The sequence below is a fragment of the Pocillopora damicornis genome, chromosome 13, assembly GCF_964200805.1.
Source record: "Pocillopora damicornis chromosome 13, jaPocDami1.2, whole genome shotgun sequence".
In the NCBI taxonomy this organism is placed as follows: domain Eukaryota; kingdom Metazoa; phylum Cnidaria; class Anthozoa; order Scleractinia; family Pocilloporidae; genus Pocillopora; species Pocillopora damicornis.
In genome coordinates, this window is record NC_142682.1 from 16961733 (window position 1) to 16987318 (window position 25586).

The following is a 25586-nucleotide window of genomic DNA, read 5'->3' on the forward strand; positions in this document are numbered from 1 at the left end:
AGTTAAATGGCCCACCCAGCTGGAGCTAATCGCAATTTCTTTGCGTGAAGCGACGAGGAGTAACACTTCCTCTCCCCCCCCCCCTCCCCCCCTCTTTTTTAGGACATAATGCTGAGCGTAAGACGATGACAGAATTGTGTTCCCCACGAAAATTAGTGACCCAGATCTTGGGATTCCGCGCTCCAGTGCTCTATCATTGAACTTAAAGAACTCTGTCATTAGGCTATAGCTAGTTTCGTATGTGATATGTGCTGCTTTCTGCGCTATTTAGAGGGATATAAAGTGGGCACATCAACAAAACATGCCACGGTTATCATGGAGACTAACTTTGAAATCTTGGAACCTTGGAACCTTGGAACCAACAGCCATAATCAGAATAGCAGTAAGTTCTCAAAGCATTTACTTAGAAAAGTGGCCTGGACCACCAGCAAGGGGAGTGCTGACTCAGAAGGTTTTTTCGCAACAGAGTGTTCAGTAAAGGATATATTAGTGTGACTGTTTATCATTTTGAGTCCGATCGTCCGCATGGAGAAGTCCTGGAAACGACTTTTGTCGGTTACAGCTGGGCGCGGACAGTTTAAGCGTAATTGTCATTATTTTCAATTCAGAAGTCGGTTGTCAGTCTGGTGGCTCAAACTTCTGGTTCATTAAACTTCGCAGTATCTCTGACAAAAAAGAAAATTGTGCACGTAAAGGTAAGTGTTCCTTTAAAGTATTTGTAATGTTTATCGATGTGCTTAAGGAAGTAAAGATTAGGCAAAGGAAAGGAAATGGCATAACGTCTTCTGCAGATTGTCCGATAGCTTTCGTAAAGCCGAAGTGGTGGACTTGAACCAAGTGTCATCGAGGAACGCGCAATTACATCTTGCCGACAAACGATACCGCTATGTTTAAGTTTCGTTCACGCTACATTTACCGCCATATCCAAAGACAAAATACATGCATTTAACGACCTCTTAATCGAACATAGTAGAGTAAACATTATATACGGAAGGTTACAGGAAAACAAAAGCAATTAGACGAGTCGTCCTACAATCCGACATCGCAAAAAAAGAAAAACTGCCACCACTATGACCCAATCAACATGATCGCAAGTTGTTTACTAAAACGCAAAACAACCCATGCGACAGAAGGAAATAACAAGGATGTGTCTTTGTCAAGAAAAACAACGATGACGATTACATTCGACGAAACACTCACCGACTTCTAACGACCTACCGATCATTAGGAACGACAATATGTAGAAATGTCTCAAATGTAGAATTGTCTCAAACTCCTTTTATGCGTTTGTACTTTTCAAAGAACAAATATTCAACAGTCAGATAAGCTTACTAGATATCTACCATTTACAAACTGAGCAATTGGTACACCTGTGGTCTAAGGATAAACACAAGCTGCGATGATAATAGTTTTCTGACTGAGAAGTCGTGTTCAAAAGCATATTACAAATATCTTTTGAAAGGAAAACTCCAATCGCGGTGGTAATCGAAAAGAGAAAAACACTAAGCCAGATATTCATATTTTATCATTATTCGATTTTGCGGGAATTTTTATGATATCGCGAAATTAAAGTCCTGCAAAAAAAGAATAAAATTCGCGAAACTTAACGACACAAATTTGCACTTCATTTCATATCCTTACGTTTAATTTTGACATGAACTTAAATCTACAATTCAAATACATTGAACTTTGGTAAAAAAAAATCGGCCATGTCGTTAATTTGGTTGTTAACCACTTAAATTCCATGCAAACGATACTGTAAAATTAAAATCTTTTCACTTTTCAAAAGCGTTTCAGTTTTTCTGATACCCCAGAAGTACAGTTAATACTGCATATAAAACAATATTTTAGTGGGGCAAAATAAGTCATCTGGCCAGTACCTGAGACCGATATCTAGAATTGTTCCCATTGTTAAATTAAACGCTGTAGTAAAAAAAAAATTATTTGCGAATTAAGTTCCCTTAACTGGAAACTGTAAGTTTCCTTCAAAATCGCCAAAATAAAATCTTTAGACGCGTGCCAATTCTTACATTTTGCGAAACTAACTGTCTTCGGAAAAAAAGGGGCCATAGGAAATGTTTTTTTCAGGACCTTAAACTGAACCTGCAGTTGCGTCTATGTAAAATGTCAGTGTAAGCCAATTGCATCCTTTATAATACTTTAAAAAATAATAAGGATTCAAAATTCTACCTAGGCAAATGTCACGACTTGCTTTGACGTGATTTTGATTTATAGCGCCTATTGACCGCAAATTTCCCTTGCGCGTAGTGTGTTTCATTTTATGTTCCTAATGCAGGGAATTGATGCTTAAAAGATATATGCATTGTCGTCTTGCTTTTCGTCATAATTCGTTTACCGTCGGCCGGTATTAATTAATAATAATATGTGAAAAAGTCGCAGATGGACTGTCTGATAAGCAAAGTTTCATTGTGGGCGAAAACAAAACAAAATCCTACAAAAAAGCCTTTGAACTGGAAAAAGAGCTTGTGTGAAGGTATTTAAGAAGACCTTATCAACGCCACAAACTTAAGGAACATAAGCGACGATAGGCTTAAAAAAAATTGCTTCCCACCAAACTCCCCCGCTCCACCTTCAAGCTATCAACCACCTTGGTCGGTTTTCACTTTTCTTTTCTTATCATTTCTTTTTTCGCTTTGATTTTTTGTTTGTTTGTTTCTGTTTTTTTACCCAGCCAACCGGTTTCCTTTCACATACGGGAAAGCGGCGGGAAAAAAATGGGCTCTAGGAAAACGAGAAGATATAACACCTCTCAATTTCCCTTTTCTTATTTTTTTAATTGTCGGTGTTTTCTTAGATAGGTTCCAGCGGAAGGATATAGTTTTCTTTTCCCGTTAGTACATGCGTGGGCGTGAGTCTAGTGAACTTGTAGACTTCCTGCTTACATTTCTGACTTTATTCATCTGTCTCGCGAGGTTATTATTTTACTCAGATGAGACTCGTATACCTCAAATTAAAAGTAAAAAAGAAAACACAATGCACCAGGCTAAGAAAATTATCGCTAATATGGTTGCCAGATTGTTTCCATCAAAAACATACTCAATTTCACCTCTCGAGACATTAGAATCATTTTGAAGTAATTGACAGGCAAAAACCTTTTAACGTAGCCCCTAAAACTGATATTCAATAACCCTGAGTGAAGAGTTCTAAAACTGCACCAACTGGGGCGCCGATTTTAACCTTAGTTCATTCTATTATTTTGTTTTGTTTTGTTTTGTTCTGTTTTTGTTCTTTTTTTTTTTGTAATGAAATGGGAGACGACTACGTGGGATTTGATAAAGGGTAATTTACAGACTGAGCAACGTAAGAGTCCATAACCTTGAAATTTGACCTCTTCCCCCACAAATGGCTTGGAAAGTGAAGTTGTGCGGAAGACGATTTGATTTTCCTGAGTAAAAAGCAGAAATGAGTCGGCAAAATGGTCGGTGAAGGTTGTGAACAACCAAACTAGTCTCATGACATTTTTTATCATTCTGTGGCGCAGAAACCAATCGGGAATAGGACAAACGTGATGTACGCGTCAATGATCGTTATTTCTAGACAAGTTAAAGTCAAACTTGAAATATTTTGTAGTTTGAAACTGTTCTTAATGCCAACTAATCCAGATTACAAGTGGTTAAGCAATTACCACGCCTGATCTTTCTTGCTGTCACGCACAATAGCGGAGGAAGAGATCCTTCGGTCGTCAACACCCCCGCCCTCTTTGAATGAATCGAGGCAGCTGTATTAGACTAGAGTTCACGATAGGTGGGATAAAACCTTGAAATAACACACATTTTCTAAGTTTTTGTAACGGTTTAATGTTTATTTTTAAGGAGGTCGCCGCTGAACCGTTCATGTCAGGAAGTATTTTGGAACGTATTTTTGTAGACATAGCATTGCCGTGAACTTTTATGCTAATATGCGAACGAGTAAAAATAGGTTTCAGTTAATTACGAAATAAAAGACCAGGTTTTTTGGGCAGCTGAATGACTAAATGAACACAGTACTTCTACATGTGATTACTAGAACGATCTGCCTTCTTTCGTTTTCTTCATACATTTAACCAAACCGATTTTATAAATTGGGTTTGCTTTGACGAACGGAATTAAGATCGTTGTAATTTCTCTCGGGAGCGACCTGCCGTGAGGTGGGCAAATTGGCCATGTTAGGGGTTGAGTGAAATTGCTACTTAATTCAGAGGAAAAGAGGCATTAAGGACATTAAGTTAACATATGCGAGTTAATCAAATAGCACAAAATAAATTGCACATACGTACGCATTCAAGCATAATTACATGACAAAGCGTGGTTAAGTGTTTTTTCCAAAAGCTGCCATTAACTGCGGTAAAATACTCCATAAATAATTGTGGCGACACTTTACAAAGATCTATTTCCCAGCAGATGGTGCTCTTCTTGTCAAGAACTGACATAAATTAATCCTGCAGCTATAAAACAAACGGTTGTCTGATAACAATTCATTCAGCAGATCGAGGCGAGCGAAGTAATTAAAGATAAAGAAGTTCCGTTCTTGACAAAACACGGTAATCGGTAAGTAACCAGCTATTTTAGAAATTAGTACCAAGTGATGTCGTTCTTCAACCTGATGTAAGCGAAAGCAAGCCGATCTGGTGCCTGTTTAGTTTATTTTAACCAGTCGTGGAGTATCTAATGTAGACTCTATTGTTCTGGCCGCTGTTCTGGCCATTTGTTTTATCCAATGCTTGATGATAATTCGTAGCTCGGACTTGATATCAGACTTTGGAAAAGGAGAAAAAATTCTTTTTAATTTGGGAGCTTGAAATCGGGATGAAAGTAAAGCTGGTATTTTTGGCACTTGCGCTGGCATTTGCTTTGTTTTGTTATTTTCCGCGTTTTCAAACTCGCCAAGGTAATTATGATAATTTATTTTATTTCTGCGTGAATGCGCCTGAGGTTTTATCTTTTGCTTTCACTTGTTATTTAATGCTTTGTTTGTTATGCCTTTTACCTTTGAATTAAATCAAACGTGGAGGCGAGTTTTAGGTTTTTTAACATACCTGTATAATCTACTCTTATCCAATGTTACATCATCTGCTTAGCGCGGAAAATGGACGTCAGTTTTTGTGAAGAGTTTAAGGACCTGCTTGGCGATTCAAATGAAAATGTCCATAAAATGTGTTTCTCTGAGGGGTTTAAGATATTGCTAATTTGGCTTCCTTTGAATTGGTCGCCGCTAAAGGAGGAGCGGACATCATCGGCCAACAATAAGCTTATCATTTCGTATTCAAACATGTGAATTGTGGCGAAACTAAAAAGATAATCACTCAAACTGTGCATCCAACCTGATCACCTGACCATGATCTGAACGCCGATAATCGGTGATCAGTCGATCAATTGATATCAACTGGTGTCTGTGGATAAAGTCTCCTCGAGTAAATTGATGGATTTCTATCGATTGTAATCGGCTGCTGGTGAATTTCGCCTTATCCAACTCGAACGTCCTTGAATGTGGGACAAAAATAAGAACACTTTCAGACACGATTCGTACGTCTATTAATTTCGGGGGAGTACGAAGATACTGATAAAAGATACTGAGCAGCAGATACTGATAAAAACTCTAATAAATTGTCATGCATAATCTCAAAATAAACACCGACATGATCTTTCTACCAGGATGCATTGCGCCTCGAGTAGAGTGAACTGACGCTTTTACCAGAATGCATTTCGCTTGGATCTAAACGCAGTGGACTTGTCAGATTTTATAGTGCGTAGAGATTCAAGTTCGCGGTTAAGATCCAAATCATGGCAGCTGCACCAAATTCTGCCTAGATTTTGATTTTGGATTTATCATATCCAACCTTCCATTATAATAATCTTAGAAGAGAGACAAAATTTACAGATTGAATACACGTACCCTCAAAGTTTACACGTATCATTTAAAAATACATGCGTGATTAAAAATGGGAGGATCACATGGTTTTCAGGGAGAACGGAGTGGGGATCAGTCGTCGCCAACAAATTAAAACGGGGCTTAATAATAAACGGCGCGATTATAGCGGCGGGCGAAAAGGCATGAGATGGGAGGTTTGGGTGGCGTCGTCGCGCCGTTCAATATTTCGCCCTGTTTTACTAAATGAAAGCCTGGAACAAGTGAAGTGAAGCTCGAACAGTTATGCTAATCTGTTAAGTGTTATTTCAGATCATGGCGAATTGTAAACTTGCAGTCTTTATTGCCGCGATTTTCATCGTACATTTTGTGTCCTCCAAGTCATCTCAGTGTGTGACTGACTGTACCAGCGTATCAAGACAATGTCTGGACGACTGTGATGATCAACTGTGCGCTAATAATTGTACTGAGACAAGGGAAAACTGTTACAAAGAGTGTAACACACTTAGAAGAGAATTTTTCTCTCGTTTTTTCGACGATCGTTTCAACCCTGAAGATGATGTTAAAGACAACGACGAGGGATTCAAGAAGGACTTTGTAAAGTAATTTCATCTAAATACACGGAATCTCGAAGTACTCTGGACGTTAAAAGAAGTGGCTAGGGTATATTGTAAATTGTTAAAGAATATTCATCCACAAGTGAAAAATAAATTGTGACACTCTGGTAAATAAGGAATTCGACGAGGAAGCTTAAGTTTTAGATGGTTGACTGTAAGAAAGTTGGCAGTCCATAACATATTTAGAGTAAAGTGATGCGTGCAAAATACTAGGCCATGTAATATCGAAAGCAATTGTTAATATTCAATGTCAAAAAATGCGATTGTTTAACTGTCGAATGAAATAAAAAAAACACTTAAACAATTTCCTCCGAGATTACTGTGTATCAATAAACAGTTTCCATTATTATTTGTCTCTCACTGCATGATTTATTCATTTTCAACGGAGTTCCATCCACTCAGCCCTAATTGTGTTGCGTTCTTTAGCGACGCTCGAAAAGGTTTTTCGTTGTTGCAGTGTTTGTGAAACGATGGGATATTACAAAGAAGGATATTTAATGGGGTCGGCAAACTATATGTCTCCTTGCAACTCTATTGTTGGGCTATACTTTGAGGGTACTTGTGACGTCATATCAGTTACCATGGCAATGCACAAGGTCCACAAAAACGTCCACTAAATTTTAGTTTTTGTAAATTATCTGAAAAACTAATTCGGTGACCTACCATTTTTATTTCTTTGTTGGAAAGTTCCCTAAATTCTTTAAATTTTCAGACAGTATGGAAAAAATTTATTCAGAAGAATTAAATATATTTAAAGAAAATGCGATTTATGGCTTACAGAAAATTATACTAGATAATTTTTCCCGAAACTTTTATATTTGAAGTGCCATGGTGAATGGTGCGTGCATGCAAAAAATTAAGATAGGTCACCGAACAAAATTTCGAGCTAGAAACAAATGTATTTCGCAGATTTTATTTCCGGTTCGCGCAATTTCAAGCAACATTTAACTTCCGGTGTGCTGATTTTGATTCATTCAGCTGACGCGTGCATCTTAGTTGTGGTGCGTGTAGATTGCGCGCGCGCGTGCATCTAAAAACCCTTTCCAGCCTCCTTAATTTTAAAGGCAAATTTTCAAAGCCTTCCTAAGGGTGTAAGGGATCGGTGCCCCCCCGTGATGAATGAGACTGTCCCTGATAGATCATGTCTTGCCGTCCCTACATAGAGCATCATAGGAGTAAACCAAATTTAACTGTCGCTTCCCAAGTTTAAATCGTTTAAATCGTTGTTGGAGAAATGCTTCGAAGAGGCTGTAAAGAGCGCGAAAATAAGCCATCGGATATCATAGATTAATGGATGAGTAATGATTCATCAAACTTTTTATACCGAAAATGAGAGTCCTGTGCACCAGTTCTTTTATATGTACACGTTGCTCCCGGTTTTTTCGGTAGAAATCTCTTGATTACTTTTACGTCTATGAACAACTGGCCAATTCATAAATAAAGAAGCTATGGAAGAGAAAAGAAAAGGGAACAGAAGGATCGCAATCCTGGCAGATCCTAATATAAGGCTGTAAACGAACGATATGAAAACTTTTCCAACTGATATATTTGATTACGGCCACGACACTTTCTTGAAAAGAGGAACAGTTCTTAATAATTGTAACAATTCAAAAGACAAAACCGAGTTTACAGAGTTGAAGTAGGTTCAAGATATAATGTCCTGACCTGTCAACAGCATTCACTTCCTGGTTGAAAGCTTCGGTCTAGGTCGCACAGAACGCTCTGTTTCGTCGTTTGATGTTAAAGCGTCTCTCTTTCGTAATCAAAAACAGCCTCTGTTTTTGTTTTGAATGACTTTCTAGCTAAGCTTAGCGACTCCTTAAAACATCTGTTCTTCCGTTCAATTGTTCGTTTTCCAGAGAAGAGCTCACTATACAACGTTTGTGACGTTAATCCTCTCTCACTCTCCATGAAGGTCTTGACTTCTTTTGTACCTAACAAATTTTTCGACCTGTTTTTTTTCTCCCAAGTTACAATGCTGTTTATATGATCTCTGCTTTTTTCCTCACGCCCTTCCCTTCTGTAGAAATCTATGCATTTTGATGCACCATCGCCAATATTTCTGCCTTTTTGCTCGATCCTCCTTGCGTCACTCGTTACCATTCCTCCTTGATGACGTCGTGATCTGCCACGACATTTGCCGCGAAAAAAGTGAGGTGCAAATCCTGAAAACACGTTGTACTTAGTCGTCCTCTGAACAAGAGTAATGCAAAGGCACGTATACGGATTACGCACCACCCTCTAAGACGAGCTAAGCAAGCGAAATCGGGCACACCCTTCGAGCTTAAAGTTTGTCGGTGAATAAATAAAGTCACGAGAAGGAAATAAAACAAACACCGATAGGAAACTCCATAGATTATCAATCAGAAATATCTGATTCGATTTCAAAAGGGGCTTTCAATTCTGCAATCCTCAAAAAATGACGGCTTGAGGTCATTTGCGGCAATTTGTAGTCTACAGAATAGGTTAGGTAGTTTTTTATGTTCTTATGATGTAGTGGTTGCGTGCATTCAGATTGCAAGTGAAATGATTCCTTTCTTGGGGTCTTAAGAGAGGCTCGGAACATTTCGTGATATTTACGGGCTCAGTTGTAATTTTTGCACGAAAGTTAACGGTGATTTGAAGATAATCTATGTACCTCGAGCTCGTTAATTACCCTTTATTTCCGAAATTTTCATATGGTCTTTTAAGAACAAAATTTGGCCGCAGATCATGCACGTTTTCAATCCTGGGCCTTTATCTTACATACGAAACAAATATACCTGACTATTTAATTGTTTCATTTGTTTCATGACTAAATTTTGTTTGTTGTCTCACTGCCAAGGGAATCTTTCGATCAACGATGATAAGATAAAAGGGGTCAGCGCCAGACTGATCGGGGATTCAACAATCTCATCCTTTAATTAAAAACTTGGATCAAAGCAGAATTCATACAAACTTGCTATCTGAAACTTTGTTGACGTGCGAATGTAATGTAAACATCGAAAGACATTTATCGAGGAAGACTTCCTCTTATTTTTTCTGTCTCATTTATTTTATGCAAATCAAAGGTAAAATGGCTGATTTGTGGTTTTTAATCTGAAGAACATCGCCGATTGGGTTTAATGCCCTTCTAGTTGCTATTTGTTAACAATCACTTATTGTAATGTTACATTTGTGGCGATTCATGAAAAGTTCATTTAGGACATAACTTGAGATTGTCGAAAAAGTCAATAACCGCCAGACAAAGAAGAGTGACTATTTTCTCTCGTTTGTGATAAGCTAGATCGCCAAATGTTACTGAACAACGGAGTAAACAAAAAGGACATTGAAAGTGTCAAGGCTGTTAAAATTCTATTAGCAGGTGTACTGTATGAGCAGAATTTACACAGTGCTATAAAGTTACATCGCAAGATATGTTAAATTTTCGAAAAATTCAACAGCAACATCATTTGTGATTTAACAAGGTTAAATTCCTTTTTTAGGCTTAGCCAACACTGTCGAAACCCTCTTTCGAATAATTCAACAGCAAAACCAGTGATTTCACAAGGTTAAATTCCTTTTTTAGGCTAAGCCAAAATTGTCGAAACCTTCTGAAAAAAAATGGCTGCGGAAGAGGACACTAGAGGCACAGTGGCGGTTGTCATTCACACTGTTATTTTAGTTCATGCAACGATCTTTTCACTCACCGGAAACATGTTCATTATTTACGCGTTGTACAGAAACAGGAGACTGCGTACTATTACGAATTTTTATGTGGTATCGCTCGCATTGGCCGACATGATGATGGCTATATTAAGCTTTCCTTTCCAAGCGACCGCTTCAGGACTGCGAAAATGGTTTTTCGGACACCACTTCTGTCAACTAACCGGTTTTGTCGTACAATATTGGGTTCAAGTGTCACTCTCCATTCTGACTTTAGCCTCGCTAAATCGATACTTCTGCGTCGTGAAACCAAATAAATACTCGTTGTTATTCACTCACAGGAAAACTGTAACTTCATTACTTGGGGTCTGGATTATCCTCTGTATTGAATTACTGATTTTCGTTTTTACCGCACCAATAAAATTTCGATGGATCCCTGACAGTTTATATTGCCGAACAACTTTTGACAGTGAAAGTTCAGAGAGGATTTCTTTCGTCTTCTTTGCTTGTTTTTCCGCTGTTTTAATGTCCGTGGTCGTCTTTTGTTATTACAGCATTTATCGAGTTGTCAAACAACACAACAACGTAGTTGTCCCATCCTTGCAGAGAGCGAACAACCATGGAAGAATTAATGCGCAAGACGTGAAATCCTCTCGGGCAATCTTTGCTGCCGTACTTGGATTTTCGATCGCCTGGTGTCCTTTTATTTTCATGTCGATGCTGGAGTTTGGTTTTCAGGTATCAATTCCTTCCTCAGCAAAGTCAGTTTACCCTTTATTTTCATCCCTCTCTGCCTGGATTAATCCAGTAATTTATGGTATCATGAACCGTGCCATGCGAAACGAGTTTCGGAACATACTATTTTGTAGAAAGGATTGATACAAACTTATCTTTTTTTTAATGATGGCTGTCATCAATTCATTGCCGAGTTAAAGTGACTGGGTTCTAAATTATTTTTTGACCTTATTCCTGAGATGATGTGTTATTTTTGGACCCGAAGAATCTGAGTTGACAACTGAGTTGATAATGTAAATAGGCCACCTTAAAGAGTTTCGAAGCTGACGTTTCGAGCGAATGAGGTTAATCTAAAAGTATCCCGCAATCTTATGCCAAGAAGTTTGGTATGATTGACTTCCCATGCGCCGCCCATTTAGACTTCCTATCTGGCTCTCAAGCAACACGCGAGGTAGATTTAACACTATACTTCAGAGAACAGGAACCTTAGCTTACACATAGCTTAAGTTTGAAATGGGGCTGTGAACAACGCAAAAGACACGAGAAGCGGTTCAGTGAACAGATCAAGTGGTCAGACTGTCTACCATCCTAGATCGGAGAAACCTAAAAGATTCTCAGTACAGGACTGAAACACCAAAGAATGTTAGGAAATGATGATTTACCGATTCCCGCACAAAGCATCATTTAGTAACGAGCCACGCTATCGATTGGAACTCTGCTCGTCGCAGTTTTGCGTGCAAAACCAACTACTTCCACCGATTGGCTTTGGAAAGCTGGCTTAATATATTACCAGCGAACAGACTCCTCTCGACAAATTTCGACACTTCTGGCAACTTACTGATATTTTATTTATAATATTCATGGCAAAATTACGCGCGTCTCAATGTCTGAAATCAAATGCATTTTTCATGTAACACGAGTGCAAATTTTAACATGAGTGCAAATTACAAATAGCGCGCGTGCCCGCCAAAATTTAGTCCGTCCTGATTTTCTGTGATGCGTTTTTCATGTAAATTATTAAATAGTAACAACATGATTTCTCGTGAAATTTGGTGCAAATAAGCTCTTGTAAATTTTTCAAAGACCACAAATTACGCTCGCCCAACTGGATCGTTCTATTTTTGTTAAAATCAAATTGCACTCGAAATCATACAGTTACCTATACTAATCATATACATGAAAAAAATTACGCGCGTTTGATTGGCTCAAAACGAGTTCATTCTCATGTAACACGAGTGCAAGGTTGTAACACATGTGCAAAATTACAAATAGCGTGCGATGTTAAAATTTACGTCTTTCTTGACTCTGTACATTAGTAAGAAGTAACAACAGAGAAAAGAATTGAATAAGTGATAGATTTTAGGTTACGGTTACAGCTTTATTCCAAGAACTGGCCGCCGAAGAAACGTACCGCTTTCAGTTGGGTGAAGAAATTGAAGATCCTGCAAGTTAAGAAATAAACTTTTGACAAAGGCGTGATGATGGATAACACTGAAACATGAGTATGTGTTGGTTCAACCTTTATTATCACTCGGTATTACATATCATTTTCTTGCATTTGCATCTTTATTATGCCAGGGAGGTATCCCCCCTCCCCTCCCCCCCTGTTGCCGCATTACTTTCTTCTCTTCTTCTTGTTGACATAAGGATAGTATTTCTGGTATTTCCCACTCCACCCTTTGTGGAATCGTCCATCCCCATTTCCGCCGTTGGTGGTAAATCGAACCCAAAGGTAGTGATTTGATTCGTCGTAAAAAGAACCCGACGGAAGGGCATGCCCTCCCCATCCGTTCGTCAACGTCTTTTCGGCAAACCTGTTTAATAAAAAAACAAATTGAGAGTTATAGTTCCTTCGTAGCTTGCTTGAGATTACATGGTTTTTGAGAGCGCTACAAAAAAATTCATTGGAATTCAAGAAACAAAACATACTATTCAGCGTTCTCCAAGAGGAAGATTCAGTTATTTAAGCACATCAGAAAATCACAAACGTGAAAAGTAAGAGGTAATGTGATATGTGAGATGATTATTGAAATGAATATCTAAAGTAAATGCTTCCATTTTTTCCTTCGTTTTACATTTTATAAACTATTCGTTATTTGTGTTTCTTTTTCCTCTTGTTGTATTGTACTGTTTGTAATTAGATTTTTATAGACTGGCCTGCTAAGACTAACATTGGCTACCCGTGGGCCATAAAAAGTTGCAAATGACTCCAAAGGAAAAGTATATTAGATATTGTTGTTATTGTCGTTGTACTGATCTGGCATTACTCTATTTATTTATTCAGACAAGTTTTCATTACAGCACAAAGTGCAAGGTACTAAGCGAATATATCGGTAGGTAATTTAGTGTTAACAACTGGGTTGAAAACGTAAATTAGCCACCGTAAAGGGTAAAAAAGCTGACGTTTCGAGCGTTAGCCCTTCGTCAGAGCGATTAGGGTAACTGAGGTATGAGGTATGGTAACTACAACTCACCTCCCGCTGGAGATAGACACTAGATCATAGTTACTTTCCGTTTCGAATTCAGTGAAGATAAACTCAGGATATTCCACGGCGCGATAAAGCAGCCACATACAATCAAGATTGTCGGCGTAACCGCCAGGGAAGCCTGGGGACAAGATGGTGCCACTTCCCTCCTCATATGTGCCTCCGCAATTTGTGTCTAGTGCAATAAGGGAATTAAGTAAGAGAAGAACGCATCGTCTGATGACAATATTCCCTTGAAGCAAGCTAAAATTAAGTCAGCTCCTTATCAATCGTTCACAGCACATTAAGGAAGGTCTCAAAGGGGTCAACCTTTAGCCATCTGGCGTAAAAGATTGACCAATTTTTTGCCGACGTTTTAACCGTTAGCTTTTGGTGAAAACTAGATTGTCGGAGTTGCAAGCAGACGCAGAATAATCAACAAGTCACAATGCAAGTTCTCAGGCCAACCGATCGCCTACGCCTCCAGCAATTCAATTTTCGCAGATTCACAATCGGCATCTGCACTCGCCTTCCGATTCCGTTGGTTTAATTTTCACCGCATCGAATCTCTATCCGCCTCTTATTACTCCTGCGACTCCGGTCACGATGTAAGTTAAATTCAGCTTCAAATGCATAAACCATAAGATAAATAAGAGGAAGTAGGGAGTTAGCATCTAAATAAACTGTTGTGCTACGTCAATTGGTTTTATCACCTGTGTTGATAACGTAAACTGACTGCCGTAGGGGATTTCTAAAGTCGACGTTTCGAGCGTTAGCCCCTCGTGAAAGCGATCAGAATAAGAATAGTTAATCGGCTAATTAAAGTTAACTGAACATTGTGTACTTACCGACTTGCTTGTAGTTGAAACTAAATCCTTTCCTATTGGTGGCTCCATCACTGATGAATCGAACTCGTAAGACATTTCCAGATGAGGTGAACGGCGGTGGTTTGTAAGTGGTTCCGTCAAATGCGATAATCGGACTATCATAGCGACTTGTATCGTAGATCATCAACAAATCTTTCCCAGTCTCTGTCTTAAATTCAGTGAAGTCAAGTCTAATTTTCTTGTTCACCGGAACTTGAATCTGCCATGTGCAGTATTCGTTGTCGTTGTAATTTCCAGGATAGTTTGTCGATGTGACAGTCCCGCTTGGTCCGGTTAAAAATGTGCCGCAGCTCGTTGCTATGAGCAGATTACGGAGATGGTCAATAAATGGTTCTCTTTCTATCTAATAAAGGTCAGGTGGCAGATTCAGAGGGGGTGGGTAGTTTGGGGGCTTACAGTTTTTTTGTTACTTGAGCAACAAATATCTTTTAAGCGAAAGGATTGACTGTTACCTCTCACGCATGTTAAAACCCTGTTTCACCTCTTCTTGCCCTGACTGGTCTCTCTCTTACCATCCAAGAGACTGTAAGGCTAAGTCTGGTTCTATTACGCGCGTGCCCAACCCAAGAATATTCCAAAAAGAATGTCGTATCACACACAGAATAAGGAACATCAATGATCTACTTACATTGGCATGTGGGTTGGGATTTGGACCACTGTCCATTCGCTTGGCAAGTCCTAGTGAGGTCTCCAACAAGTTTGTACTTAGGGTCACATTCAAGAATTACAACGCTCTGATAGGTAAATGTGTCTCCGTACCTGACGCCATTGGCCGGCGCGCCAGGATCACCGCAGCTAACGACTGCAAATAAAACAAATATTTGTTTTTTTAGATATGTACATACCCCGGCTGGATACATCTGTAGATATAGACACCCCCCCCCCCCTACTGTTAATTCTTTTTTCTCATCTCTCTCTTCTATAAGAACCACCCTAAATTTAACGAGGGGCTGTAAGGAGAGATACAAGAAGCTAACTGATTAATACGTTCATCATCTCGTATGACAATCGCGTCTTAATGTCCCAAAATCCCTTTCACGCAGTTTCGCGGGACCTACACGCAGACTCGCAGGAATTAAGAGAGTGTTTCCACGGCCTCAGCACGTTTGAGCACCAAGAAATAATTTGTGCTACAGTGTTAATCTTATTTCAAAGTTTGTCATTACCGCACACGCTCTATTTTGAACCAATGTTTTTTAAAAGCTGCTATTGGCGGGGAAAGGGTTGACTCAAGAAGCAAATGGAAACACGGGAGCGTAGCCGGGATTTTTTAAAGGGGGGTCACACCAGGTGTTCACCAGATTCTCGTGTCGACCTCCACGCTGTGTTTTACTCGATGTCACAAAGAAAGGCTCACAAAGGGAGAGGGTTGTCACGAGCACCCCAGGACCCCCTGGCCACACCCTTGAAACAAAACTTCCTATTCATAAGCTCTTGCAAAAAATGAATATAAAAAGGGTCAGTTCGTTTACTTGGGCATGTAGGCTGCGTTCCAGTCCATTTTCCATTTGTCTGACACGTCCGAGTTTGAGATCCCACCAAATTGTAACCGACATCACAGCTGAAACTGATGACAGACCCATACTTGTAATTGGTGGAATCCTTCTTTCCATTTGTAGGAGTACCAGGGTTACCACAGGATCGCTCTTTGAGTGATATCGACAAAAGATTTTAATGTAAAAAATGTGTTGTTAGTGTATTTATCAAGCCCAAGGAATACATCATTCATAAGAAAAATTAAACACGTTTTTAATGTCGTTTGTTAAACACTCTTTAAACACTTGTTTTAAACACTGTTTTTAAAACTTTTTTAAGTTTTTCGACTTCAAATTTAGCACATTGAGAGTACGAGCTAGTGACCACTTGAATCTTATGAAAAATTCAGTCTCATTCAGTCAAAAATTCAGTCCACTGTCTCTGACTTTCATTCAGTTAAACCCGGTTTATCTAAACATGTTTTGTTGGTGTGAAAGTGGAATAAGTTCTTTTAGTCAAACGATTCACCATCGGTCCACCATAATAGTCCATTTTACCGTTGTGTGCTTGGTTGCCAAGCCTTTGAACAGGAGTGAGGCTAAGGGTGACCTTGTTATGATACAAACCTTGCTGCTTTTCAAATGTAAATCTCTCTGTTATCATGCTAACTAGACACTGGTCTCTATCACAACAAGGTCACCTTCAGCCTCACTCCAAATCAAAGGATTGGCAGCTAAGTACACGTCTGTCAGTTGGCCTATTGGCCTTGTTATTACAACAGGAAGACCAAGGTAATTTGTGGATTCTTTTGTAGTACCCGTCATCACACAGAATTGTTGCTCATTCATTTTTTAAGTTGTTCACACAAAAATATGTCTTCAGCTGGACGGCATTATAGTTGGAATATGTGGTAATCTTTTCGAGGAGATTCCACGGAGGAAATCAGAAATGCTTTTTTCGGCACAAAACGAAACGTCCCGAGTAGGAAATCAATATTTTTTTTTGTTTGGTACTGAGAAAAAGTTGCCCATCGCAAACTTGTCATGAGAAATATTTTATTAAGTCAACTGTGCATACCTAAGCAAACAGGTTTTGTTCCACTCCATTGTCCGTCAGCCTGACATGTTTGGCTTTCATCTCCCTCCAAATGATGGTCTGCTTTGCAGGTGTATGTCACTTTGGCCTGGTACTTAGTGTCAGTTGCTAGATGACGGTATCCACCGTAAGGGTCGCCCGGGTCACCACAGTCTACCACTAGATTTGGAAGAGAGAGCAAAAGATAATTTGAATTACACCCTTTTATTATACTGTACCATAGAAATGATGCATGTAAATGCATATGCACTCGGTTCTTCTGCAAAAATAAAACTGGACGTACATCAAGCTGATAAAAGTAGGCTTTTTGAAAGTCCGCTTTCTGATTGGCCGACTACTCCCATTCAGCTCATAAAATATGATACGAAACTTGTCGCAAGAGTACACTGAGAATATTATCTAACAATCAGAATGTTCCACATCAATTTTTATTGGCGTTCGTGTTTTTCTTGTACTGTTCCATACAAATGTTATATGTAGATGTACTCGGTTCCTACGCAGAAGATTTTGGACATTTATCATGGTGATGGATTTACGGGTTACATATAACCGTGCGGAATTCGCAAAACAGCCAATTAAGCCCCACGCGCGTTTTCAATTAAAGAAAAAAAATACAAAATTAAAGTTCCACGTCTGAGGGCTGAGCACGACGGCGTGTGCAGGGCTGGAAAAAGCCGCACGGCCCAGAAGATGCGAGCAAAAAGGAACGAGAAAGAAAGAGAGTGGCAGTGGTCAGATGATAAAATGTATGTTGACTGACTGAGAGGAGCGGAAAGGAAAATTTTTGGTACTCGGTCAATACGTCATCACCTCGAGCCAAAAATTTTCCCGTCCGGCCCTCCTTTTCAGTCAATAGGTACTTATCATAGAGTCCTTACATTCGCAGACAGGATCTGTCTCTGACCATTTTCCTCCTCCTTTGCCATCTGCAATGCAAGTCCTGAATGCAGAGCTTGCTGGAACCATATTGTAGCCCTCGTTGCAAGTGATGCGAAGAGTAGCCCCCAGTTCATACCGATAACCTTGAACCGCGCCATTAGCAGGGACTGGTACTGGACCACAGAAAGCAGCTGTGATAGAGAGATTAGCGTAAGTAACCCTTCTTATTCAGTTGCGCAAATATTATATATATCAACTGAGTGCGGCATCCGTTTGATATAAATCATCGAGGAGTTTTAAGAAGTTAGTTCACAACGATTACTTAATGTAAAAAGACATGGAAGGAAAGATAAACGAGTGCATCTCGAAGAAGAAAACTAAAACAAGGCACACTGGACGGAAGCAAAAATTGCCGACGAATTTGTAATCGAAGTGAACTCAACATCTTTTTGGCAGAGTCTGCTGTGTACTCTAAAATTCTTTTCTTCCTTTCCTTTTTCAAGACATCTATTGCATGAAATCTATTTCTTACTTGCCCTAAGGCCAGGTTCTAAATCGAATTGGAATTTGGAATGTTGAATTCCGGAGAACCCGGAGAAAAATCCTTCGATGAAGGACGAAAATAGCCAGCAACAAACTCAGGCTACATGTGAAGCCAGGTCGGGGAATGGCACCCGGAGCACAGTGGTGGGAAGCGAGCACTCTGCTCACTGCACTCCTTTCCAAACTAAGAATTTTAACATTAGCTAAAAGAGCGCGAGTGCAACCTACCGATACATCTGGGTTGAGTTCCACTCCATGTTCCGTCTTGCTGACACGTCCTAACTGCATCACCCACCATAGCGTAGTTTGCTTTACACGAGAAGGTTGCCTTGGTATTAAGAATATTTTTTCCGCCTTCTTGCCCAGTTAAAGCAACTGGATTGGCGTTCTCTACCTCTCCGATTTCTGCACACTGGACACCTTTAGTGACAAAAGGAAATTCATTTGTTTTGGTATAACTCTTTCAGTCTTTGTGGGATTGAATAAAAAAATGTTTACAAGAAACTTGAATTAAGCATTATTGTTCAAGCCATGATGGTTTCCATGAAGCAAGTTGTGAGTGTGGCTACTCTCCCTGTACATGTGGGAGACGGACCCAAGGGGAAGTCCAGGGAATCCGGAACCAAACTCTCCCCCTTCCTCCATTAGACCTAGGGGCCACAATTCCTGCAGGGCCGTACTACAAGAAACTGCTTAATTTGAAGTATCTAAAATTATTTTCCTAGAAAGATGTCTCAGCTTATCTAGGCTTTGTTTTAGGAAAGATTCTGAATCACCCTCCGATAAATAAATCCTGGATCCTTTACTGCATGTATTTTTGCAGTCCTCTGTTAATGCCGTTCTATAGGTATTAAGAGTTATAATTAAGAGGCAATGTCATGCACGTGATTCTGGTCAGGTTGGCAATGTCATGCACGTGCTTTTGGTCAGGTTGGCAAAGTCATGCACGTGATTCTGATCAGGTTGGCAATGTAATGCACGTGGTTTTGGTCAGGTTGGCAATGTCATGCAGGTGCTTCTGGTCAGGTTGGCAATGTCGTGCACGTGCTTCTGGTCAAATTGAAATGTTGGGTTCTTGATCAGCGCATAATTAGTTATATATTTTTGGAAAAAAGTTTGGCATCAATTGTAACATTTTAAAACTTTGTCACCTTTCAATATTACAGTGTCTGATACACTTACGTGTGCAGGTAGGTATTTTACCCGACCATTGCCCATCTGCCTGGCAATAGTATTTTGAGCTTCCGTATGAGCCTCGGTAGCCATTATTGCAAGTGTACGTTGCGGTGCTTCCCAAAACAAGCCCCGAACTCAGTGCCACGTTTCCGTTGCCAGGGTTGCTTAAACTGGGACATGAAATTGCTGCAAAGATGACAAAACAACATGCAACATGATGATTATATGATTGGTAGATGGTGATCCGAACTGAAGGCTGAGTAAGATTAATGCAATCACATCATGATGGTGATTTTACTGCAACCGTTTCGAAAGTGAGCAAGCTTTTAATTTTAAAACGTGTGTTATCATCATATTAAATGTCATATTAAATGGGTCAGGTTCCAAGTGTTCCCAAACGGAATTTTTGCGTAAGAAAATGGACAACACGTTTCAAAGTGACAGTAATTGATTTTCTCGCTTTTTATAAAACTGTTCAATCACTTTTTAATCCTTCAACTTCTAAGGGTGACTAGCATCTAACTTCTCCTTACAGGATTACCCCTGAATCATAAATTGAGGCCATGAGAATAAAGGAAATGATCACCGACTAAAAAGGCTTGTGAATGTTAAATGAATTCTCACTGTTGGCACCATAAGAAATCTATAGAAAATATTGCTGATGTGAATGTGTGAATAATGTACTTGAAAAAAATTACTCCCGTCTGATTGGCTGAAAACGTGTGCATTCGCAAGTAATACGAGTACAAAGTTGTACCACAAGTGCAAATTACAAATAGCGCGCACGCTTTCAAAATTTCGTCTTTCTTGACTTTCTCGTTGCAATTTTGTTGTCTTTAAAAAATATACTCGAGCTTATTAACACAAAATTGCACTCACTCGAAATCATATTATTACCTTAACGGAGCGTTTACTCAAGCGTTTCACTGAAAGCTCGCATTACCGAATCATACCCGCATTCAGTTACCTTGACAGGTCTTTTTATCCCCGCCCAAAGTGTATCCCTGTCTGCAAACACAGGTGAAGGACTGGTATGTGTTGACGCAAGAATGTTCACAGCCACCATTGTTAGTAGCACACTCGTCGACATCTGAAAGTGAACAATGAGATGGCGTGAGGACCACGACTACTGTAATTGGTATCAGAGGTATTAATGGCGTCATGGTTATTGTTCTCTTTCTCTTGACTCATGAATGCTACTCATCATGATGATTTACTTACTTCTAAGTCATAGTTGCCAAGGTCATTTTCACTACTTAGGTCTTTTGATATCGAAAAAATATCGATAAATCAATTAAAATGTAAACTATTTTTATACTGCAAAAAAATCCAGGAAACAACGGCATTAAAGGTTGCGGACGCAGGATACAGGAGAGCAAGTGTGAGAGTAAAGTGTCTTGCCCTAATACCACAACACAATGAGCTGGACTAAACCCAAATCTGGATCTCTCGAACCGAAGTCCAGCGCGTTAGCCAATCGACTACCTCTTCCATCGTTAAAACAACAGAACAGTGAATTTTTCAAGGAATGCGAGGATTGACCACTGAAAGTCAACGTGCTTAGTTGCAATATTGATTAGAAAATTTATGGCCTTCTATCTTTCTCTCGTCTCTTAGTTAACTTGAATACAGTTAGTATGCAGAAAGAAGCATATCAGTTATCCTTTCGTCAAATTAATCATAGCATATATTTATAAAATCTTACCCTGACAGCTTCTTTTACCAGAATCCAGTGCGAGCCCGGTTGGACAGGAACATGAGAATGCACCAGCAGAGTTGTGACAAGAGTGGGAACAGCCTCCGTTCTCAGTTGAGCATTCGTTAATATCTGGAAAACGAACATAACGAGAACATAAAAAAATCACAAAATGAAAAGTTCTTAGCCCTGAATTGGTTCTGTCAGTTTCGTGTTTTTTAATGTTTACTTGTCAAACTCGCTCAGAAAAATTCATGCAATTCATCTTCATTGACAGTCTTGAGTAATCTCTCTAATGACAAGTCGAAGTAGCTGAGATCGAAGTAATAGTTGTTGCTGCTTTTTCTTTCCACGCCCAAGCAGCTGATGATTAGACTTGTAAATTTGAGAGCTCTGTGGTTTCTAAAACTCAAAGCTAAGTTGTGTCGTTGTTTGAATATCCGGTTAAAGAAAATATTAAAAAAATATATATATTTAAGGATGCGATAAATGTCATCTCTTATCCTACCAACGCAGTTGGTATTTCCTTGAAGCTCATATCCTTTATGACAATGGCAGACGTATCCACCGTTAGTGTTTGTGCAAAACTGGTTACAAGGATTATTGGCACACTCATCCGTATCTGAGAAGGAAGAAATTAAGTCAGTTACATCAATAAAATTTGAAATGATCAGGGAGAGATTTGTGAAAAGGTTATTATATTTTGCGACATTACATTTAGCGTGGCTTCTATCAGTACATGTTGTGTAACCACTAATCACATTGTCCAATAGAAGAAGTAGTTACATTTTTCGTTACCATTATATTTTGTGTCACTTTTTAAGTTTTGTGCTATTTCGAAGGTTATACATGGGTATTAAAAAGAAAAATTTTTTATCCAAGTCACAAAATGTGTTCATTCATTTGTGATATTTAACAGAGTGACTCTACGTTCCCCTTTTTACGAGAAGTGAGTGGGATCTCACACGTCCCTTGCGAACCGGTACAGAGAAGATGCAGGAGATGGGACCTACAGTTTAACGTCCTATCCATCCAAGAAGACTAGAATGCCGAACCATTTGCGGATAACAGACCAAAGGCAGCAAATTCTCCTAACTTATTTTATGACTCTGAGTAAAAGGTACCTAAAAAATGGCGGGAAAATGTCGAAACCGATCATGCTCAAAAAGCTGATGATACATACCCGGACATCTTGGGTGGGACCCAGTCCATCCTCCTCCCTGGCACGTTCTGGACGAAGATCCCCGCATGGTATAACCAGCGTTACAAGTAAATGTGATTGTGCTTCCTGCGTTGTAATTGGAACCAGACTTTGAGCCGTAAAGTGGTGCACCGATTGGTCTACAGTTGGTCGCTAAACAGAAATAAATTCAAGGTAAGCTCTCATTATTAAAATAAGTAACATCTTTACGACACTGGTGATTCCTTTGCTAGGCTGTCCCACGTGTCAACAACTCACAGTTTTATTCCATTGGTTATTTATTTGCTCTATTCTTCTTCATCTTTCATTCAATTGCGTGTCTATACGTGTAGGGAAGTCTGTCTTTTTTTTCTACCCTGATTGCATGTAAGCTTTGTTTTGTTGCCCATCTGAGTGAATCTATCTGTATGTCGTCTGTATGACTCTCGGTTTGTCTATGTGCCTCTTCGTTCCCTGAATTTTCGCTTTACCAATCATATATCTGCAGAACGGCTTCTTGTCTTGTTTGCCTTACTTTCTTTAGCTGCCTATGTGTTTCCTTTGTCCCTCCTCTATTTTATGATGCATGAGTATCTGTTAAGCTGGTCTCGTTTATTACGTCGATTATCCGTGGTTAACTCTATCGTCCTTTCCCCAGACTGTATATCAGCAGTTGCTCACCTGTATCGCAGTTCTTTCCGGTAAAGCCACCGGGGCACATACAGAGGTAGTCATTATATCTGTTATAACACGCTGCTCCATTCTTACAAGGTGAGTTGCTGCATTCATCCGTGTTATCTGCTGGTTTGGCGACAGCTTTGGGGAAAAAAATGTACAATTCTTGTCTTAAAGTTTTTTCTCTGATTCACAAGCGATCACGTTTATGATCCTGCAATGTTGTTCTAAAATGCCATACAAGCATCTTTTTTATAATTTTCTTCTTCCACTGAGCGTTTCTTCTACTTTGTAGCGAATCATTACTCTTGTAATGTTAAAGTATTCGCCTCGCTCGAGTAAATAATATATTTTTGTTTTTGATAGATTATACAATAATACTTATTATTATCGTTAAGATAATCATTATAAGCATCATCATTATTATGATCATTAACATTAGTATTAGTATTTTTATTCTTAGCATCATCCAAATATGACAGGTGACATGATAGACCATTTATTCCTGTAGTAAGTCGGTAGTGAACTATGAATAAAATTGGAGTGACCCCGAGTTATGACACAAAGTAAGCCTCCCCCCCCGTCCCACAAATATTTCATCAGATATGATATAAATCATAGAGGAATTCACATTGAATAGAAAGTGGAAAACCTGTACATAGAGAAATAACTATTCCACAACACAACAAGGTTATATTAAAGTTATATCTATGTTAAATCTAGCTGTTTGTTTCACGTTATTGGCAGAAGGTTGTTTTTTTCTAAAGTTAAGACGTGGGCTCCATATTCCCGTTGACACATTTGGTAAGAATGATGTAATGAACACCTCAGTAACGAAAAAAATTCAAATATTTGCACTTACGCAATGGACAACCATTCACATCAACTCTCATCGTTATATGGCCATACCATTCTTGGGGTCTGAATCGAAGATACATGGCTTGAAACAATCTGACTTCATTGCGGACCTCAGTATTGCGGTCACTGTTGCCATTAAGAGTCTGAAAGATTTCAATGTGTTCATATTTAAGAGGAAGAACAGATAATGCTCAATGTCTTAACTATTTCTTCCTAATTTTTCAATATGGTTTATTTATTTGTTTATATTTTTTCTTATATTTTTGCTGTTGTTGTTGTTGTTGTTTTGCCAAGTGTGTTTTGTTTATGTTTTTACTAAAAATTGACTTGATCTTTCCCTCCCAGTTTAGCACTGGTGGAAACTGCTCGCCTCCTCGGTTTTCTTTTTTCAAATTTTTTTTCTCTTCCTCCTCGTTTTCTAGTAATTTGTGGGTAACGGCTGGAAAACCTTCGTAGCTTGAATATTTTCAACCTACTTTTTTTCCTGCAATTGCTTAAAAAATTTCAGCTCGCTATCGAGGATTACTTTTTCATTTAATTTACATCCCTCTTGAATGACACGATTTTCAATCTTGTTTCAACTTTTGCAATCCCGTAGTTCTTGAGGTCCTCTTTGAAAGTCTCAACCAGACTGCCATGAATTTCTTTATAAAACACACGAAATGAATTGGTGTGTTATGATATTAACACCCATTGTTGTTATCACCCGTTTGATGGTCAATATATTGAAATCATAAGGAGAAACTGCGTAAGCACCACCTCTGTTAATTACTTCTCTATAAGGTGATGGCTTATACGGCTAACGGTTAATATCGTTCCATTGTTATCACTAGAACTTTGGTCAATTTTGGTCAATTTTTACGTCTTACGGCTGAATTTTTTGGCCGTTTTACGGCTATCGATTAGCCCCTTCATAATCGAATAAAGATTTGATTCCTTGTCGCCAAACGAGTCATTCTTACTTACATCAGGATAGTAAGTCCAAGATGCTCCGTCGCTGCTGTACTCAAGTCTATACTTCGTCACCCACTGGTCAGCGTCGCTTGCTCCCTGAGTTATCACCCCAGAAATCTGGAAGACCTCGCTAAACTTGATTTGGAGATACTGGTTAGCATTGTTGGTTGAAGCAGCCCAGCCTCCGTTTTCCTCTACCTGTCCTGCTGAATTTTGCTGAGTTTGTGCATTTAGGCGACCAAATTTCGCGGCGTGGGTTGCGGCATACTGCGATGATGCTGACATATCAGAGTCAGGGATGCGACTTTTAGCTCCTACACCAAGACTCTTAAGGCAATCTGCAAGAAGAAAGAAAGACTGTTAAGGCAGTCTACAAGGGGAAGGAAGATTTCTTAGGAAGTCTGCAAAAGGAAGAGACAAATATTAAGGACTAACAGCACTCTCTCCTTCCTTGAGGTGTTTCGTACGAAAGGTTGCCCCTGCAACATCATAGTAAAACTCAGTGATGTTATTAATACTGTTTGCCGTATTACTTCAGACTACGAGTTGATTAAATTACATTCATAACAAATGCTCTAGTTATCCCTAAAAGTATTCAGATACTAGCAATGATAAATTGTGAGTAAAGGATGCCCCAGTGAAAATAGTGTCTATATTCTGTTTGATGATACGATCAAAAAACTGAATGGTACAAAGTAATTTGGTTAAATCAAATGAGTTGACAATGTAAATTTGCCGCTATAAAGAGTTTCTAAAGCTAAAGTTTCGAGCGTTAGCCCTTCGTCAGAGTGAATTGAGGAATTACAGGTTGTGCGTGCCTTTGTTATATGCAGAAAATGGAGCTACGCTATTGGTGGGGAC

The 25586-nt window shown here is 39.2% G+C and overlaps 2 protein-coding genes and 1 long non-coding RNA gene across 3 annotated transcripts in view; 2 read left to right on the forward strand and 1 right to left on the reverse strand.

Moving 5' to 3' along the window:
* Positions 1 to 589: 589 nt before the first annotated feature.
* LOC113681145 (uncharacterized) lies at positions 590 to 6831 on the forward strand. The gene is made up of 2 exons (XR_016182559.1): positions 590 to 695; positions 6178 to 6831. It is a non-coding gene; the product is annotated as an uncharacterized LOC113681145 (long non-coding RNA).
* Positions 6832 to 9919: 3088 nt separating this feature from the next.
* On the forward strand, positions 9920 to 11132 carry LOC149035740 (melatonin receptor type 1A-like). The gene has a single exon (XM_089192902.1). The coding sequence runs from the start codon at positions 10065 to 10067 to the stop codon at positions 10983 to 10985; it is 921 nt and encodes a 306-aa protein (XP_089049028.1). The 5' UTR covers positions 9920 to 10064; the 3' UTR covers positions 10986 to 11132.
* Positions 11133 to 12347: 1215 nt separating this feature from the next.
* The window catches only part of LOC113681098 (sushi, von Willebrand factor type A, EGF and pentraxin domain-containing protein 1), a 32729-nt gene continuing 19490 nt past the window's right edge, over positions 12348 to 25586 (reverse strand). The window contains exons 19-34 of the mRNA XM_089192901.1: positions 24738 to 25063; positions 23776 to 23914; positions 22920 to 23054; positions 22242 to 22412; positions 21567 to 21680; positions 21068 to 21190; positions 20330 to 20452; positions 19369 to 19548; positions 18415 to 18606; positions 17643 to 17834; positions 16747 to 16923; positions 15666 to 15839; positions 14822 to 14995; positions 14155 to 14490; positions 13316 to 13502; positions 12348 to 12655 (exon numbers count right to left, since the gene is read on the reverse strand). Of these exons, the coding sequence (XP_089049027.1) occupies positions 12457 to 12655; positions 13316 to 13502; positions 14155 to 14490; positions 14822 to 14995; positions 15666 to 15839; positions 16747 to 16923; positions 17643 to 17834; positions 18415 to 18606; positions 19369 to 19548; positions 20330 to 20452; positions 21068 to 21190; positions 21567 to 21680; positions 22242 to 22412; positions 22920 to 23054; positions 23776 to 23914; positions 24738 to 25063 (2942 nt within the window). The 3' untranslated portion in view covers positions 12348 to 12456. The remainder of the gene's footprint in view (positions 12656 to 13315; positions 13503 to 14154; positions 14491 to 14821; positions 14996 to 15665; positions 15840 to 16746; positions 16924 to 17642; positions 17835 to 18414; positions 18607 to 19368; positions 19549 to 20329; positions 20453 to 21067; positions 21191 to 21566; positions 21681 to 22241; positions 22413 to 22919; positions 23055 to 23775; positions 23915 to 24737; positions 25064 to 25586) is intronic.